At 34.6% G+C, this 17635-nt stretch overlaps 1 protein-coding gene across 3 annotated transcripts in view; it reads left to right on the top strand.

The window, feature by feature from the left end:
• Positions 1–13278, top strand: part of GPBP1 (GC-rich promoter binding protein 1) — a 104883-nt gene extending 91605 nt beyond the window's left edge. For all 3 annotated transcript variants that reach the window (XM_020997538.2, XM_020997528.2, XM_020997547.2), the window contains 4 exons: positions 1521–1685; positions 3895–4082; positions 9569–9671; positions 12783–13278. In XM_020997538.2, coding sequence (XP_020853197.1) covers positions 1521–1685; positions 3895–4082; positions 9569–9671; positions 12783–12941 — 615 coding nt within the window. In that variant the 3' untranslated portion in view covers positions 12942–13278. The remainder of the gene's footprint in view (positions 1–1520; positions 1686–3894; positions 4083–9568; positions 9672–12782) is intronic.
• Positions 13279–17635: the final 4357 nt, after the last annotated feature.

Here is a 17635-nt window from a genome sequence, read left to right as displayed (position 1 = left end):
GCAGTCCATCCATCAGAAGTTCCTGCTGTTGTTGACAAGAAAATTTATGCTGCAAGAAAAAAAAAATTTTTTTTCTAAATTTGAATATACAGGAAATATGGGGAAATGTTGTTATTATGTTAAATACAGGTTAAAAGCCATATTAATTGTGAATTTAGGTCTTCCTTTTCCATTTGGCCAATTCTGCTTTTTAAGGCATTCTCCTACTCATTGGCTTTTTGGACCTCTTTTGTCATTTGGGTTAGGCAATTTTTTTAAGATGTTATTTTCGCCAGTATTTTTTTGGGTCTCCTTTAGCAAGCTGTTGACTTGTTTTTCATGATTTTCTTGCATCACTCTCATTTCTCTTCTCAGTTTTCCCTCTACTTCTCTTACTTGCTTCTTGAAATCCTTTTTGAGCTCTTCTATGGCCTGGGACTAATTCATATTTTTCTTGGAAGCTTTGTATCTAGGAGCTTTGGCTTTTTTGTCTTCTTCTGTTGTGTGTTTTCATCTTTGTCACCAAAGAAAGATTCTGTGGTTTGATTTTTTTTTTGTGTGGAGTTTGCTCATGTTACCAGCCAATTACATGAGTTTTAAACTCTTTGTTAAGAGGGGTCTGCTTCCAGTGTGGAGAATGTACTGTCTCAAGCTTCGGGGGTTTTGTGCAGCTGTTTTCAGAGGTACTTCTAGGGACCTGTAAATTTTCAGTTCTTCCAAGGTGGTATGATCAAGGGCAAGGTGTTTACTCCTTTCCTGACCTGTGCTCTGGTCTATGAGTGACCACAAGCACTCTTTTCTGCCTTGGAACTGTGAGGAGGATTCTCTCTGCACTGCCACTACAAGCTCCACCATGCCCATGCTCCTCCTTGTCTGAGGACTGCCACCTAGAACTGTGATCCAGATCCAAGCACGGGCAAAGCAAGAGAATCTTGCCTCAACTCCAACAAAGAGATCCCTGCAGTGCTCTGCTGATCAGCCAGTCGATCCCCCTCACTCTGTGAGTTGGAAGCTTCGGAAGCAGCTGCCGCCCCGGGTCTGCGCCAGGGCCTGGGACTGAGCTTCTTTCTCACCATGATCACAGACTTTTCCTACTGACCTTCTAAGTTGTCTTTGGCATTTGTGGGTTGAGAAGTCTAGAAACCACTACACCTTCAGTCCCCTGAGCCCTGCTCCAAGTTCACTGAGGTCTGGTCTTTGCCTGCATGCACACGCTGAATTGAGCTCCTTTCCCAGCTTGACACACGCGTAGACCTTTCCAGTCAACCATCCAGGTTGTCTTGCGCTGGAAATTTGTTTCACTCTTTCTTTTTGTAGCTTCTGTTGCTCTAGAATTTGTTTAGAGCCATTTTTTACAGGTATTTGGAGTGTTTTGGGGGGAGAACTCAAGCAAGTCACTGCTTTTACTCTGCTATCTTGGCTTCGCCCCCTAATTGTGAATTTAGGTACTGCTTAATAAAAACAACTTGTTATGTTTAGTTGTGTAGTTAATTGTTATTTCCACGTCAGGAATTGATCATTATTTATTTTTTTCTTATTAGTATAATCGCTCAAATTCCTCTTCTCCTGTGGACAAACTTAATCAGCCTCGTCTAACCAAACTGACCCGGATGCGCACTGATAAGAAGAGTGAATTCTTAAAAGCTTTGAAAAGGGACAGAGTGGAGGAAGAACATGAAGATGGAAGTCATATTGGACCAGAAAAGGTAACTGAGCTTATAAAACCTTTGATGGACGTAGTTTAATTGCAGGCACATTCATTTATCAGTTAAACTGTTAATACAGATCGAGCTTATCTAGTTAAGTCAGTGTGCTCACAATAATTTTAATACATGAAATTAATGATTAAAACAGGTGACTTGTTACATAAGGTGACTTGACAAGTACAGTTAAATTGTGGTTGAACAAAGTATATTTGTGTGATAGATTGTCATGCCACAAGAAATAACATAAAGAGATAAAGACATGCAGAGAGAATAAAGAAAAATCAAAATAACTACATGGAAACAAAGTTGTCTTATTGTTATTTTGGACTGGACATATGATTACACTGGTGTAGGTACTTCTAGTGAGTACAACTTCCCTCTAACAATGCAAGTGGACACCTGCTCTGTAACTATTGTCCTAGCTGTATAAAGCATTGAGAGCCATCATATATCAGAGGCAAGAGCTGAACACAGGTCTTCCTGTCTCCAAGGCTTTCTCTCTTCTCTATATGCCATAGTGCCTCCGATTATAACTGTAAATATTAATGGTACTCTAATGACTGTGATTACATTGATTTGAGGTACTTTCTCCAATAATTTAGATCTCAGCCAGTGCTTCCTTACCTGTCCGGGTGTAACTCTTGTTCATGAATAACAGTGCTTTGATTAACAATACCCGTAATCAGGAAGGGGAAAAGAATATGCAAGCAAATAAGATGTTTGATAAATTCATTAACATTTTGTCAGGCTAATGATGGATATTTGATTTTATGTGCTTAATCTTTTATGTATAATGGAAATTTCTCAAGATCATGATAAAAGCTGTTATCTATAGTAGTAATAGCTAACATTTACGTAGTATTTAGGGCAGCTATGTGGCCCAGAATGCTAGGCCTGGGGTCAGGAAGACTCATCTTGCTGAGTTCAGATCTGGTCTCAGACACTAGCTGTGTGACCCTGGGCAGGTCACTTAACCATTTTTGCCTCCATTTCTAAATAAGCTAGAGAAGGAAATGGCAAACCACTCCAATATCTTTGTCAAGAAAACCCCAAATGGGTCACGAAGAGTTGGATGTGACTTTATAGCAACAACATGTAGTACTAAAGCACATAGGCACAGGCACTGTGCTAAGTGTTTTACAGTTAACTCGTTGGATCCTCACAACAACCTTGGAAGGTAGGTTGCCAGTAGTATCCTCATTTTACAGATGAGGAAGTTGAGGTAAACAGATTAAGTAACTTACCCAGAGTCACATAGCTAGTAAGTGTGTGAGGCTAGGTTCAAACTCGGATCTTAATTCCAGGCCCAGTGCTCTTATCTTCTGTGCCACCTAGCATCAAAGAGGGGTGTTGGGGAAATAAAGGAGAAGAAAAAATATGCTTTACCATTTTTCTACTAAAGTACGCCTTCTTGATTAGTTTGTAACTCTTGCTTCTCTGAATTTGCATTCTACCTTTTTTGTTTGTTTCGCCTTGCCTTAACTTCCTTTCGTCTTCTCACTTGAGCTCCACGGAGTAGATGTTATCATCTAATATATTGCATCCTCTTTGGTGAAAAAGAAGAGACGTAAAATAGCCATTTCCAGTTGCTACAATCATGAACCTGTCTTCTTGTCAGGGGCAAGTTATCAGTTATTATGAAAGCAGCTGTTACCTCTAAGAAATATATCCTGCAATTCTGGCAGGAAAGCTTCATGCTGGCAGAAATCCCTGACTGGAATATTATCTTACCCCGTTACTCTTTAAGAAACAGTATGCCTTGACATTGCAGGTATATAGTGTTGCCTTTCTACTCAAGTATTTTCACCTGTATGAAGAATCTGTGAAGGACAAAAATGTAAAATAGTTATAGAAAACTACAGTATAAGAAAAATAATTTTTTGTAGTACCTGAAATTTTTAATTTGGACACACCTCTTTGAGATTATTCTAAAAGAAGTCAAAGGGAAACATCATTTATGAAAAATAAATTCATATAAATTTTTGAGTGATATGTTTATTTTATACCAATGGTATACCTCTAGTTTAAATAGCTCCCAGGGAATTGATGAAATTTTGATAATTTCATTGGTGAATTTCACATGTTGAATCACAGATTTGTGGATAATTCTTTCAAGATACGTATCAAGAATTTTTAGAAAATATTTTATAAACCTCTTCAGGACTTCTGTGATGTGTAATTGTAACTTTTTACTCTCTGAAATTATTAGGATGATGACTCATTTAATTTGCATAATAGCAACAACACTCATCACGAAAGGGACATAAACCGAAATTTTGATGAAAATGAAATTTCACAAGAGAATGGCAATGCCTCCATGATTTCCCAACAGATCATTCGGTCTTCTACCTTTCCACAAGCTGATGTCCTTTCAAGTTCACTTGAGGCAGAACATAGGTTAGTATTAAGTTCTATTATCTTTTACTTTGTCAAAAATCATTATTTCCTTTAGCTAACATATAAAATTATCTATGTTGAAGGTAAAGATTATTTCAAAGAATGAACCTAATGATTCTTGTTTGGTTTTTGTAGCCTTCAGAAATGTTTTTAACATAGTGAAAATTTGCTGCCCAGTCTCCACTAATTTGAAATTTAAGGTGATTTAAACTAAAACTTTTGTCTTTGAATTGTCTGAAGAGAGTTTGCACAGTAATGAGTAGTACAGTAAAATTACTGGCACAGTATTTAATGAATTACCTTCAAGCATGTAATATTTATGTATGATCATATAAATATTATGGGTAACTGTTAAAGATCTGATTAGGTTTCTTGTCAGCTGCCAATTTGTATAACCATGTTCTTGAAAACAATAAAAATATCCTTAGGTATTTCAGCTCTTTACCTGCTTGACATCTCAATCATTCTGAAATAGCTCATAGTTTTTTTCTGTTTGTTTTCCTGATTTGAAGTAATCTTGATTTCATCATTATTGAAATGCACATAGAAACCAACTATGATTTTAGAGGAGCGATAATGAAATAGGCTTCCCTTCTCTTGACAAAAAGGTGAAGATGTTCAGAATGAAAGATATATTTTGAGACATTCGTGTATCAAATTTGAGACAAATTTGTGAATTTGTTTTGCTTGAAAGGAATGTTTTATGTGGTATCTCCACCTCCTTTGTGAGACAATGAGGAGCAGGGGGCATGTAGGGATAATAATAGCTCAAAAAAAAAATAAGGATGAGTGTCAACGAAGCACCAAAAAGATGCACAGAAGAGAGGGAATATGGGAGGTTCAGACAAGTGGGATAGTTTGGGAGTTAAGTGCTAAATTTATTGTATACTTTGAAGGAACAAAAAGGGAGATAAGCTTTATATGGTAGAGTCAGTTTCATGTTCAAGTACCCTTTTTTGTTCTATGTGGAAATGCTCATATTTGCTGATATTCAGAATATCAAAAGATTAATTTTTTCAAGATCATCATCATCTTAGCTTGTACTGTCATGAGGGAAAATGGCAGTGATTGCAAGCTTTAAATATTTCAAGTGCAATAATAACTAATCTTTATGTAGAACTTTAAGATTTAAAAAGCACTTTGTATAGATGATCTCATTTAATTTTCACAACAACCCTGTGAAGTAAGGGCTCTTGTCTGTCCATTTTATAGATGGGAAAAGGGAGGCTAAGAGAGGTTAAGTGAATTGCTTGGAGTTATATACCTAGTTAGTGTCTGAGGAATGGATTTGAATTCCAGTCTTATTGACTCCAAGCCCAGCACCTTTATCTACTGTGCCACCTACAAACTCTGTAGTATTTATTGGTTGTTGAATTTTACAGGTAATAGGACAAATTTCATATTGATTTTTGCAGTCTTAAGATAGCAAACTAGGTGACAATGGTGGACACTACCAGTAAATAGCTATTGAACTTATGCCCTTTTTTTTGCCTATGTCCATTATGGCAGGAATGTAAAAGTTGAAAGATTAGGGTTAAGGTTGATAATAATTAACTCTGCCCTTCAGTTGAGGACATGGTTTTGCTTAAGGTTAATTCCATGCCTTCTGCTTTTATACCCTTTCCAATGATACGTAGAATTTTGTTTATCCCATTCAGCCTCTTTTTAATAATTAAGGGGACATGATTTACTAGAGCAAAAAATGGTCCAGGAATAGTAATTAGAATACTTTTTAAAGTGGGAAAGGAAATGTTTCATTTATAACTTGGGTCATATCACTTGGGCAATCAAGTACTAATGAGTTTTATTTTCTTGAATTATTCTCAGGTACATCTCACTTTTGCCTATTAAATTTTAAGCTCTTTGAGGTCAGGAATTGAATCTTATGAGTACATAAAAAGTTACTCAAAAAATACTTAGTGATTGATCTATTATTAGGAACATGGAATTGATTTTATTATTAATGAGAGATAAACCTCCTATTCAGCTTTTGTAATGTCTTAGGGGAGCAAGTGTTATTCATGTCCATTTTTAGCCTTTCTCTTCACAGATTGAAGCATTCTAATTTGTATACAGGTAAACCCCACAAATAGTTGCTCTAACAAGCACTGTTTTGCAGTAACATAACTAGCTTGTCATTCAGGTCTTAGACTTCCTATTCATGGGTAGTAACTCATCCAGGAATCTTTATTAATTGATTTAATTGGCAGAGTTGCTAGGCAGGCTCAGGGTAATACAAATGAATCACAGTGAGTACTTTCCCACATTTGTCTTTCCCTACCACCTTTTGCCAGTCCAATGTAATATTTTAACCCAAATTGGGTAGGTTCTACTTGTTGCTGGCTTTTTCTTGAGGGGTAAAGGAAGGTGACTGGGGGTCAGGAGCTATCACCAGCCATAGGAAGGATGTGAAGGGGAACATGTGTGGAACTTCCCCCCCCACCCAAGTTGTCCATTATACTGGAAGCAATATCTGAGGAAAAGGGAGGCTAGTTAATATTATACACATATTATACACACGTACATATATACATATATATATATAATATATAGTTTTATATATAGATTATATAGTTATAGTCTTTGAAATGTTATGTCTCTTTAAAGGCCTAGGTTTGACTTTGACTAGACTTTGACTGCCATGAAATAACATTTATAACCTAGTTTCCTATAATGTCTCCTAATATTATGCTTTTGTTAAATAGTGACATCAGCTAGGATAACCCTATAATTTTATCCTTGTATAGTGGTCCCTGCATCTCAATCATTTTAGCTTCTTTTTTCTGGTCTGTGTCAGGCTTTGTAATGTTGTTTTATAAAACAGATTTTATGGAACATAACCTTCTGTAGACAGAGCATGCTTAAAAGTAGATGGTAAGCAGTGGATCATATCATATGTAATAGATCATAACAAGCTGGGTTATAGCTATGGCCAGCTCAACTGAAAATTGATTGTGATTTTTGTTAACTCCTGATCTTTTTCTGGACTGAGATTCTTTGGTGAAGAATCTGTTTACCAGCTATTTCTAACTATTTCGTGCTCCTGTTTTCCTGCTCTTCTTGAATTGAATTTTTTTTGACAAAATCCTTTGGCTTTGAGCTAGGTTGTCTCCCTGGCATCACTTGGTTACTAACTGATGCTACCAGCACTTGTTCTGATTCTTGACAGTACTTTTTTTTTTTTGAGGGATGGAAGAGCATAGTTTTACTTTCGGACTAATTTTATGTTTTCTGTTCTTATAACTCTCTTAACTATACACATTTTGTTTAATTATAACAGTAGATTAAGTTGATTATTCTTGGCAGTATTTTACAGAAGACTTTAATAAAACACTGGGTTCTAGAATCACAACTGATTCAATACTCTTAAATATGTAGGATTTTGTTGTTATAGTTTCTCCCACCAACAATGCAAGATCTGAATCCATCCTTATTTTTGTAACTGGTATTTATGAGTCACTGTGATCAGCAACAACAATCATCTGTAGATAAGCTTCTCTGATCCTGTTCTCTGAACAAGATCTTAACCTCATAGAATGATAGGCATACAGGTATATCAGTGGTCTCAAATTCCAGAGCCTTTCCAGCTTAAAGAGAAACTGAATGTTCCTTCAAAAACCCCAGAGTTACATCTGCACCATAAAGCATTGGATAAGACTACTTGTAGCACCATCCTTTGGAAATTCTACTTTAAAACTTCTCTCCCTGCGTATATGGACCTTACTTCCCACCATTGCTTTGGATGAAAACCATTTTAATCTTTTTAAGAAATATAATCCATTTTAGTTTTAAACTGAGATAATCACTTCCATATGCACGGGCTTATATGGTAGTGGAAAAAAATTCATGTTTTCTCCCTTAATTCATACCATAACCCCTATTTTGCATCTCCTCACACGCTCTCCCTCCCCAATTTCTTCTCCACTTATTTTCTGGTGTCTTCTTGCTTACTTTTTTTTGTATCAGTGATGACAGAGGTCTTTTCCATTAGACTGGAATCTTGCCTTCCTTGTGATAGTTTGAAAATTGGTTCCTGGATTTTTTTTGAAATAGTTCCCTTCAGCATGGATTTCCTTAACATGTATTTGATCAGTTTTAGCCACTTTACCCAGCTTCATTATCTTGAGTACAATTTCTTTTTCCTCATCAAGGGATACAGAAATGTTAATATCTTGATGTGATGACACTTCCACCAATAATAAGACTAGTTTACTCTATTGTATATATTGAATGTTTCACTAAAATTCCCTCCATGGGAGCAGTTAGGTGATGCACTGGCCCTGGAGTCAGGAGGACCTGACTCAGACATATGAGACTCACTAGTTGTGTAAACCTGGGCAAGTCACTTAACTTGATTGCCTTGCAAACAGACAAACAAATAAATAAATAAAATTCCCTCCATGGCTTGTGATCTTTTTTTCTATAGTAGTACAGTTTTATATTTTAAACATGATATATTTTAAATTTTATTAAAACAATAATTATTCATACCATAGTTGTTTGTAAGTGTTAATGGTTATTATATTTTACATAATTAGGTAGATAGAGGCAGCATAACATAGTGTATGTATAATAAGCTAGTCGTGGAGCCAGGAAGACCTGGGTTCAAGTCTCAAATCTTATCAACAAATACTGGCCCTGTAATCTCTGGGTAAATCACTTAACCTGCCAGTGACCCATGCAGCTCTGTAAGTTACAGAACAACTGTTAGTGTGCTTTGCTGGAAGGACCTTCCTCATTGGTGATCTCCCTCTATCAGTGAAATTCAAAGATCCAGACCTCCTACTTCTCTTACTCCAGGAAGCTTAGATATGACATTTTTTAAGACATTACATCAAATTTTACTCAATGTAAGGTGAGATAAGTTAAATAAGGAGGTGGTTGTTATGCATTTGTTGAGTGCCTGTTCTGTCCAAAGCATTAAGATAGGTGTTGGTGATTTCACGTACTGGGAGGTTACATTGCCTCTCTATTGGGGTGTTCACTTAGGTTGGCTCACGTGGATGGTTTTTACCGTGAGTGTCCTTTTGAGATTAAAAAGCATGACTGTGTATACACACTTTGGGAAATGTGTATCTTTTCCAAATGTTTTCTTTTCTGAAGGTCATTTTAATTCATAGATTGTACTTCATATTGTCATGATAACTGAAATAACTATTTCAGGATTGCTTTATAAGTAGAAAAATCTATTGGGTAGGTATATAACAAGCTTATGGAGAGAAAAGTAACACTACTACTACTTGTGATCTCTAGCACCTTCTAGGTATCTTAACCCAAAGATTTTAGTGATGAGTATTTTTGATGCCAGATTTAAGACAAAGTCATTTTATTTCCATTTAGACTTAACTTTAGGATTCTTTTTGCCAGTGAAGCACTGATAGATGTTGGTGCATATCTACTTAAGTATATTATAAATATTTTCCTACTTGAGGCAAAGCATTTTTATCATATTTTATTTCAAATCTTTTCTTTTTTCTTTTTTTAAGGTTATTAAAGGAGATGGGTTGGCAGGAAGACAGTGAAAATGATGAAACATGTGCTCCCTTAACAGAGGATGAGATGAGGGAATTCCAAGTTATTAGTGAACAGGTAATAACTGTAATTTATTATAAGGGACAAGTGTTCCTTATAATTTCATTTACTTATTCAAAGTGGTATAATTAAAGATAATCAGTTTTTATTTTGGATTGTAAGTGACTAAAATGTGCTTTATATTCAGAGGAATACACAACTTTAGATTGAAGAATGGTGGATATATTTTGCTTTAAAACCGCAGTATTTAATAAGCTTGTTAGCCTACTTGCTATAATAATGCTGTTCTTTGACTTTGTCATAAATCAGGAAGAAATCTTAGTAGAATGAAGCACATCATTATGAAATTCCCCCCGGTGATACAAAGGAATAATATTTAATACTATTTTAACTTTGTCATATCTATAAAGGAAAAAAAATAAATTTAAAGTGAAATAGGACCTTTTCTAGTTTCTGCAAGAAATATATTTGGAGGCTATATAGTATTCTCCAAAATATATATTATTCTCCAAGTATAATTTTAACTTTTACATCTCATGTTTTACAAAGAAAAAAACTTCACATTTTATTATCCCCTGTCTTCTCAGTATTGTATTGGATTTGGTGATGGTGTGGTATATGTGTCTAGCTCCACCTCAGTTTTAAATAATTCTTTTGGAATGCTTCCCTTTCTCACTTCTCATCTCTTCCCCCTCTCCTGTCCATGTGTCTGTCTATCTGTCTGTCTACCATTTAGAGATGGTAGTTTTCTTCAGATCATAGTATCATAGATATAAATAGTGAAATCGTCTTAGAGCCTGTCTGGTCCAACCCTCTTACTGGTTATCTGTAAATCACCTGGGGCTCGTTTGAAAGAAATTAATATAGTAGCCAGCTCTATTATTTTGTTCCATTGTTTATTGCATTGAATAAACTACTTCAGTCACACCTCCTCTTCTAAAATAAAAAAAAACTCATGGTAAACCACATTGGTCTTTTTAAAGAGGTAATTGTGAGAGTGACAATTTTATTAATTTAGGGATCAGTTTTTAATCAGAAAGGAAATATTAAGAGAAATTGATTGTCCTACTTTTAACACACACACATTTTTGTTTTTATTAACGAAAGCAAAACCCTTGGTTGGAGATGACTTTTAATTTTACCTAAAAGAAAATAAATGGGCAGTTTCTAGAGATTATTGTATGTAGTGCAGCCCATTTTACCATATATGGCTTGTGAACTCTAGGTATGAGACCTACTCCTACTGTGATAATAGTGATGTTGAGAGCACACTTTTATATTTATTCACTTTAGCTTCCTTAATTTTTCTTAACAGGATAGTAATTTATAATTCATTTTCTCTCTAAGATATTGCTTAATATATCTGTATTTAAATACAGACTATAATTGACCTAGTTCTAGACAGGCAGTTGTAGTTTTCATTAGAATAATGAAACTTAAAATGTGACTAAAAGTAATTATTAATACAAATTATTGGCTATCTTGAGAATTTACATGGTGATTGTTAAAGCATATAACCCAACTGTATCTTAATTTTCAGTTATCAGAAGGTTTATTATTTTACTATATTGCTGCCTTAGCTTATGGTTCTGAAAATAGAAAAAAAAATCCTAGCTTGCACAATTTTGTTTCTAAACATTATTGGTGAAAGTTTGGTGCTTACACACACACACACACACACACACACACACACACATTTTGAATTTGCTCTTGTAGAGTAGTCACTGGGCAATTTTAAATTTAAATGGTCTATCCTGCCAGTCGAACTATTCCTTAAATACAGACAGAGTATGAGAGTGTACATCTTTTATATCAAAGGATTACCATTTAATGGACTGGCAGAGAGATCACAGAATTTCAGAGATGTAAGGGTGCTCAGCAGCCTAGTCTAGTCTTTACCTAAGAGTAAAGTGCTGTTATAAGAGACAGGTGTTCCTTATAATTTCATTTATTTATTTGAAGTGGCATAATTAAAGATAATCAGTTTTTATTTTGGATGGTATAAATGACTAAAATGTGCCTTGTATTCAGAGGAATGCACAACTTTAGGTTGAAGAGTTGTGGATATATTTTAGTATAAAAACAGCAGTATTAATATGCTTGTTAACCTACTTGCTGTAATAATGCTGTTTTTTGACTTTGTCAAAAATCAGGAAGAAATCTTTGTAGAATGAAGCATATCATTACAACATACCTAAGAAGTGTTCATTAGCTTTTGCTTAAAGACTAAGGCCATTCTGCTTTTGTCTAACTAATAGGAATTTTTTCCTCACATCCAACCTAAATTTGCCTCTTAATTCCACCCATTAATGACTCTTAGTTCTGTCCATATGACTTGAATATAGCAATCATGCCCCTTCTGAGTCCGTTCTTCACTAGACTTAAATGTCTTCAGTTCAGTCAGCTAATTTTCATGTGGCATGAACTTAAGACACTTCGTATTTGTGATGCCCTCCTCTGAATGTTCTCTAGCTTATCAGTGTCTTTTCTTAAACTGTGGTGACCTAGAACTTGACACTTTACTCCTGATATTGCCAATCTAATAGTACTATGGGACTGGCTTTTTTTGGCTATCATATCACATTGTTGACTCATTGAGTTTGCATTTCACAAAAAAATCTCAGATTTTTTCCAAACTGCTACCTACTCTGCTTTTTCAAACAGTTTTTACTCGTGGTGTGATATGTTAGTTCTTCCAACAGTACCTGACATATCTAGAAAGTAGTTTATTCAGCCAGTAGGATCTGGCCTTGTGTTTTCCGAACTAGTTTATTCATAAGATTCATAAAATTTTTTCATTAGATTCATAGACTTTTAGAGCTGAAAGATACTCCCAAGGTCTAATACAAGCACCTTATATTACAGATGAAAAAACTGAAGTCCAGAGAGATTAAAAAACATAGTGTCAATAGCTGGGACAAAAACACACATTTTCACTGGACTTGTAGTCTACTGCTTTTTCCATTGTACCATGATATTTCCTATTTTGCTTTTTTTTTAGTGTGCAGAGTTTTAGGGCAGAGAGTTTTATAGACTTTACTATAACTTTATATTCTTGATGCCTTTGTATAGGTATGGATTATGTATGGTATTGATACATAGTTATATTTTATTGTGGCAATTCTTTCAATTGGTAAAGCACAGACATTTTGTATTTTTACATTACAGTTACAGAAGAATGGTCTTAGAAAAAATGGTATTTTGAAAAATGGCCTGATCTGTGACTTCAAGTTTGGACCCTGGAAAAACAGCACTTTCAAACCCACTTTTGAGAATGATGACACAGAGACAAGCAGCAGTGACACATCGGATGATGATGATGTGTGAAGGATTCTCTAACAGCTTTAGAAATTTTAGTGTGATACATCTCATACAGTTTGGGGTGAATTGTAAAAATGAAGAACTATAATTTATGTAGTAAAATACCCCATTAGAAGAAAATATTGGGGGGACTTCTTTATGAAGAAAACCAAGAATGTTGTGTTGGGCTGTGTTGAACATTACTATAATTTCTTTGTAAATGAATGTTGTAGAAATGAGGACTTTGGTTGATCCAACATTGACTTTCTTCATCACTGCAGCGTTTCTCTGACTAGCAATGTGACGATGTAACAAATGAGATTGTTTCTCATTTAATAAAAAAATATGTGTAATGTTTTGCAAAGCTTCTGTCTTAAAATGTCCAGGTCTTTAAGAAAAAGGGCAACTTAACACTGTTTCGCTTGCAGTGTCTTATTTCTTTCTTACAATGGAAATCCTCAAGTCCACTTTGTACGCAAAAAAAACCCAACAAACAAAAATGGGGCAATGTAGCATGTTGGCTAAAACTGGAGCAAAGTGCACTAAAATTTTAATTTCCTGAACTGAGCTGTTGTAGTGTTCACTTTTTGAAACTTAATTGCTCTTTAACTATTTGTAGTGCAGTAAATGTTACAGAAGAGACTCACCACACTTCTTCCAAATTTATAGAAATGATCTAAAATCAAGAGCTTTATTTCAGTGTGCTGCAAAACCCAAGATTTTCAGAGTGGACAATAAGGAAGAATCTTGTGGATAAAAAATACATATTTTGATAAGTTATTACACATGGAAAAAACCTGCTCACATTGACTGGATCTGTCCACTATATGAAAAATAAACTGGATTTTCATAATATTGTGTTACTGCGTAGTGTCCAAGGTATTGGTCTTGTAAACACAAATGTGCTTTACTTGCCTTTATTAAAACAAAATGTACCATATTTATTGAAGACGGTTATTAGTTTTTGAGTTTAGAAAAAGCTTTTGGAAAGCAGTCATTACCCATTGTTTGACAAGTGTATTATACAGATTACTGTTAAATAATAACAAACTTTATTTTTAATTGCACAGTTAATCCCAGAGCCATATGTAGTATTTTAGCAACACATAAATTTACATTTTTACAGGTTTGTTTTGTCTAGTTTTTTAGCTTGTTTGTACTTGTGGATGAAATATTCTCATTTCGTAGCATAATTGTGCTATGAGCAAAAAATGCTTTAAATTTTGGGTCTTCAGGCTGTATTCCTCCTATATTTTGTCTTAACATTTCAGTACTTTTAATTGGTTTGCCCTCTCCTTTTTCTTGCACCCTTCTCCCTCTGCCCTCCCTTCCCCTCCAACCCTTGGGAGAAAAGAAGAAAAAAGGTGGCAGGTAGTGTTGGAGAAATAAAATAACACATCCCTAGTCTTGGATTGTAGGCATAGTAGAAGGTGGCATTAAAATAATTTTGGTTCTAATTCTGGTTAGGTTGTCTTTATTATATAGTGTTTAAATATACAACATGAATTGCCATAAGCAGTCTAGTTATCTAAAGATATTCCTAGCTGTAGCCAGTAGAGAATTGTTAGCATGTGCACTGACAGCTACATTCCTGGAGCTCTTGGATTAGACTTAAAATCACTATTGAGGTTCATTAGTTAACTTGATCCATACATAAACATTTAGAATGTGCTAAGGATAGAGTTAGTTGCAAGACCATAAAGGACACTGGGAGCCAACTAGTTTGTTATTCTAGTTATCGTAGAAACTCATTCTAAATAACTTGACGAAAAAGATTTCATAATTTGAATGTATTATGATGTCTTTTGATCCTTATAGCCAGGAAATTCTTATCTCTCAAATTCCATTTATTAGTAGCCAGAGAATATTCTCTGTCTTCAACTTTTAAATATGAAGATTGAAAAAAAAAATTAAGCTATGATTCATTTTTAAGTGAATACTTTAAAGGACATCTTAAGTACCATCTCTAGTGTATTTTAATAGCTTTGAGAAATAATTACTTGAATAACAGTAATAAATATTACTTGAAGAGAGAAGCTATTTGCAAATAATTTAGAAGAATTCAAATAATGAATAATTTGAAAGTTAGGGTTTTATAGCTGTATTGATTTTAAAAAGAAGAAGGCTGTGAATTAGGTTGAAATAGCTCTGATGGAAAAATGACCCCAATTCAGAATTTAAGAGTCAAAAACCTTGGAACCTTTAGGCAGAGGCAGTATAATTCTGGCAACTTCATACTCTGCTGTTATTTCACCTCTGCGGTAATTTTGTAAGTATAATGGAGGATAAAATTATTCGGGTACAGGCCAAGTTGTCCTGTGTGCTTAAAAAAACAATGTCAGCAGTTAATTTCCTGCTTTCATTGTTAGAGAAGAATATTGTGATGTATTGTGTAATGTTAATCAAAACCTTTCATAGTTGGTATATATATATGTCTTTTGGGAAGGCATGGAATTGAGTTTGTTCATTCCATTTTTTTGTGCAGGTAGGTTGCCATCTCAACTACTGAACTTGTGATTTCTATATTACCATCCACGCATCATCATTTTAGTGTTTCTTAAAAGGAAAGAGAAAGATTTTGCTAAGCAAGGTTAATTTTTAAGTAAAACATACATTCCTTGAACCTGTTTGAAACTAATTGTTGGTGGAGAAAAGAAACAGGGTGTGGTCACTTAATTTTTTCCCAAAAGCAGTGGGTAATGGCCATGGGTCTCTACTGCTTACTAAAATTATGTTGGAACATGGTTAGAAAATATTAACCTCAATAATTCCTGGAGGGTCTATAATCTAGAGCAGAGATATCAAAATCATCCTGGTTACATATCCTTGGCAGTGCAGCCTGAACTAGGTTAAAATTTAATTGGAAAATGCTTAAAATATATAAAAATATAATACAACATAGACAATTTGTCGCTTTCTAAGTCAATATGTAGCCTTCAAGGATCCAGTTTCTATTTGTGTTCTATTTTGTGATACCACTGATCTTGAACTAGTCATAGTCACCAGATGGATTAAGTTTGAGCAGCTCTTGTAAAATGATGGGTGAAGTTGTTTGGAACAGCTTAATGTAAACAGTTTTAATCAGGTTGACTACATTTGTGACTTCATAGCTACAGTTTCTAGAAAAAAGATGTCAGTTAAAATTGGGAGATTTCAGGTGGTTAGCTTAAAAATAGGTAATGGTTTATTTTATTACAATGCTCCCCCCCAATTGGATCCGATATGTTGATTTCAGTATATTTGAAGGACTTAATATCTGACCAAATATGCTTAGTCCTTGCAAGTACATTATATATAAAATTGAATTTTGTTTGAAATTGTTTCCTGTTCATATTTTATGCAAATTGTCTTTAAATTGCTTAGAAACCATCATAAATGAGTATATTGCCATCGTTCTAGGAAACCTAAATACCACCTTCTACTTAACCTGAACTTTTATCGTTTGGTAGTTTTGGTCTTATATTTAAAATGTGAAAGTATATTTGGTGAAGTCTTACTGCTAAGTTTGTGTGCCACCTTTAATTACAATTTTTTTGGCTTTGTTCACGTTTTCTTTTGCCCTTAAATATTTCAGTTATTCTCTGCATTCAAACAATTCCAGTTTTTCACACTTCTCACCTCCAAACTTCAAAATATTAGTAGCTTTTAGTTAGGATTTACTTTTATTAGAAGAAGAGTGTACAAACCACCTACAAGTATTCCATGCTTACAAAATAGATGCATTTTATTGTCTGATTAATGATTCATTACATATATGCATACACACACATTTTGGTTTTGTTTTTTCTTTTCACTATATTTCTATGGAGAATAATTCCCCAATAGTTAAAAGGATACCTCTCCTTTATTACCAGTTGCTGATAATGTAGTGCGTAAATTCAGCCTATACTTTTTTGGGGGGGGGGGCAATGCAATTGGGGTTAAATGGCTTGGCCAGGGTCACACAGCTAGTAAGTGTCTATGTCAAGTGCCTGATCTGAGACCAGATTTGAACTCAGATCCTCCTGACTACAGGGCCAGTGCACTATCCACAGTATCACCTAGCTGCCCCTTTAAAGAGAAACCTATTTTGTGAGCAAGGATTAACATTTTGAAATTTGCTAAAGTTTTTGTACTCTTAGGTTATCATGAATATTTGATCATTAGTATTGCTCTTAAGAACATAAAATGACAGCATATATAAATGGGACAAGGATAGAACCAGTAGATCAAGGTATACATACTAGCTAACAAGCAGATTAAAAAACATGAAGAAAAGTTTATAAATGCCCATAAATGGCTTCAATTTTTTGGTTGATTTTCCAGTGAGCTCAATATGAGCTACCCTGATTTCTATTCACTAGCTATTGCTGCTATTCTTACTAATGGACTCAAATGTGTGATAATAGGACTTACGTTTTGTATTACTCTTGAACTATAAACTTCATATTTGCTTTCCATTCATTCACCAGCTTTATAGTGTCATCCATTATAATGCAGAGGGGTTTACAGTTCGTAGGCCTTCAGTGCCTGTGTAGTGGATTTCAGCATCAGTTTATGACACAGGACATGTCATAGTCAAGTATATCTTTGATCAGAAGAAGTTGTAATGTGAATGAAGAATGGCTAGCCTAGAGTCCAGCATTAGTATCCATAATGCGTAAAGAAATAAAGGACAACCTTAGGGCATTGAGTAAATGAGTTCTCAGATGAGGTTGGACAAGAATTACAGAAGAAAATGC

Source organism: Phascolarctos cinereus, unplaced genomic scaffold (genome assembly GCF_003287225.1).
Source record: "Phascolarctos cinereus isolate Bilbo 61053 unplaced genomic scaffold, phaCin_HiC Scaffold_4;HRSCAF=312, whole genome shotgun sequence".
In the NCBI taxonomy this organism is placed as follows: domain Eukaryota; kingdom Metazoa; phylum Chordata; class Mammalia; order Diprotodontia; family Phascolarctidae; genus Phascolarctos; species Phascolarctos cinereus.
This window is presented reverse-complemented; position numbering and strand designations above follow the sequence as displayed.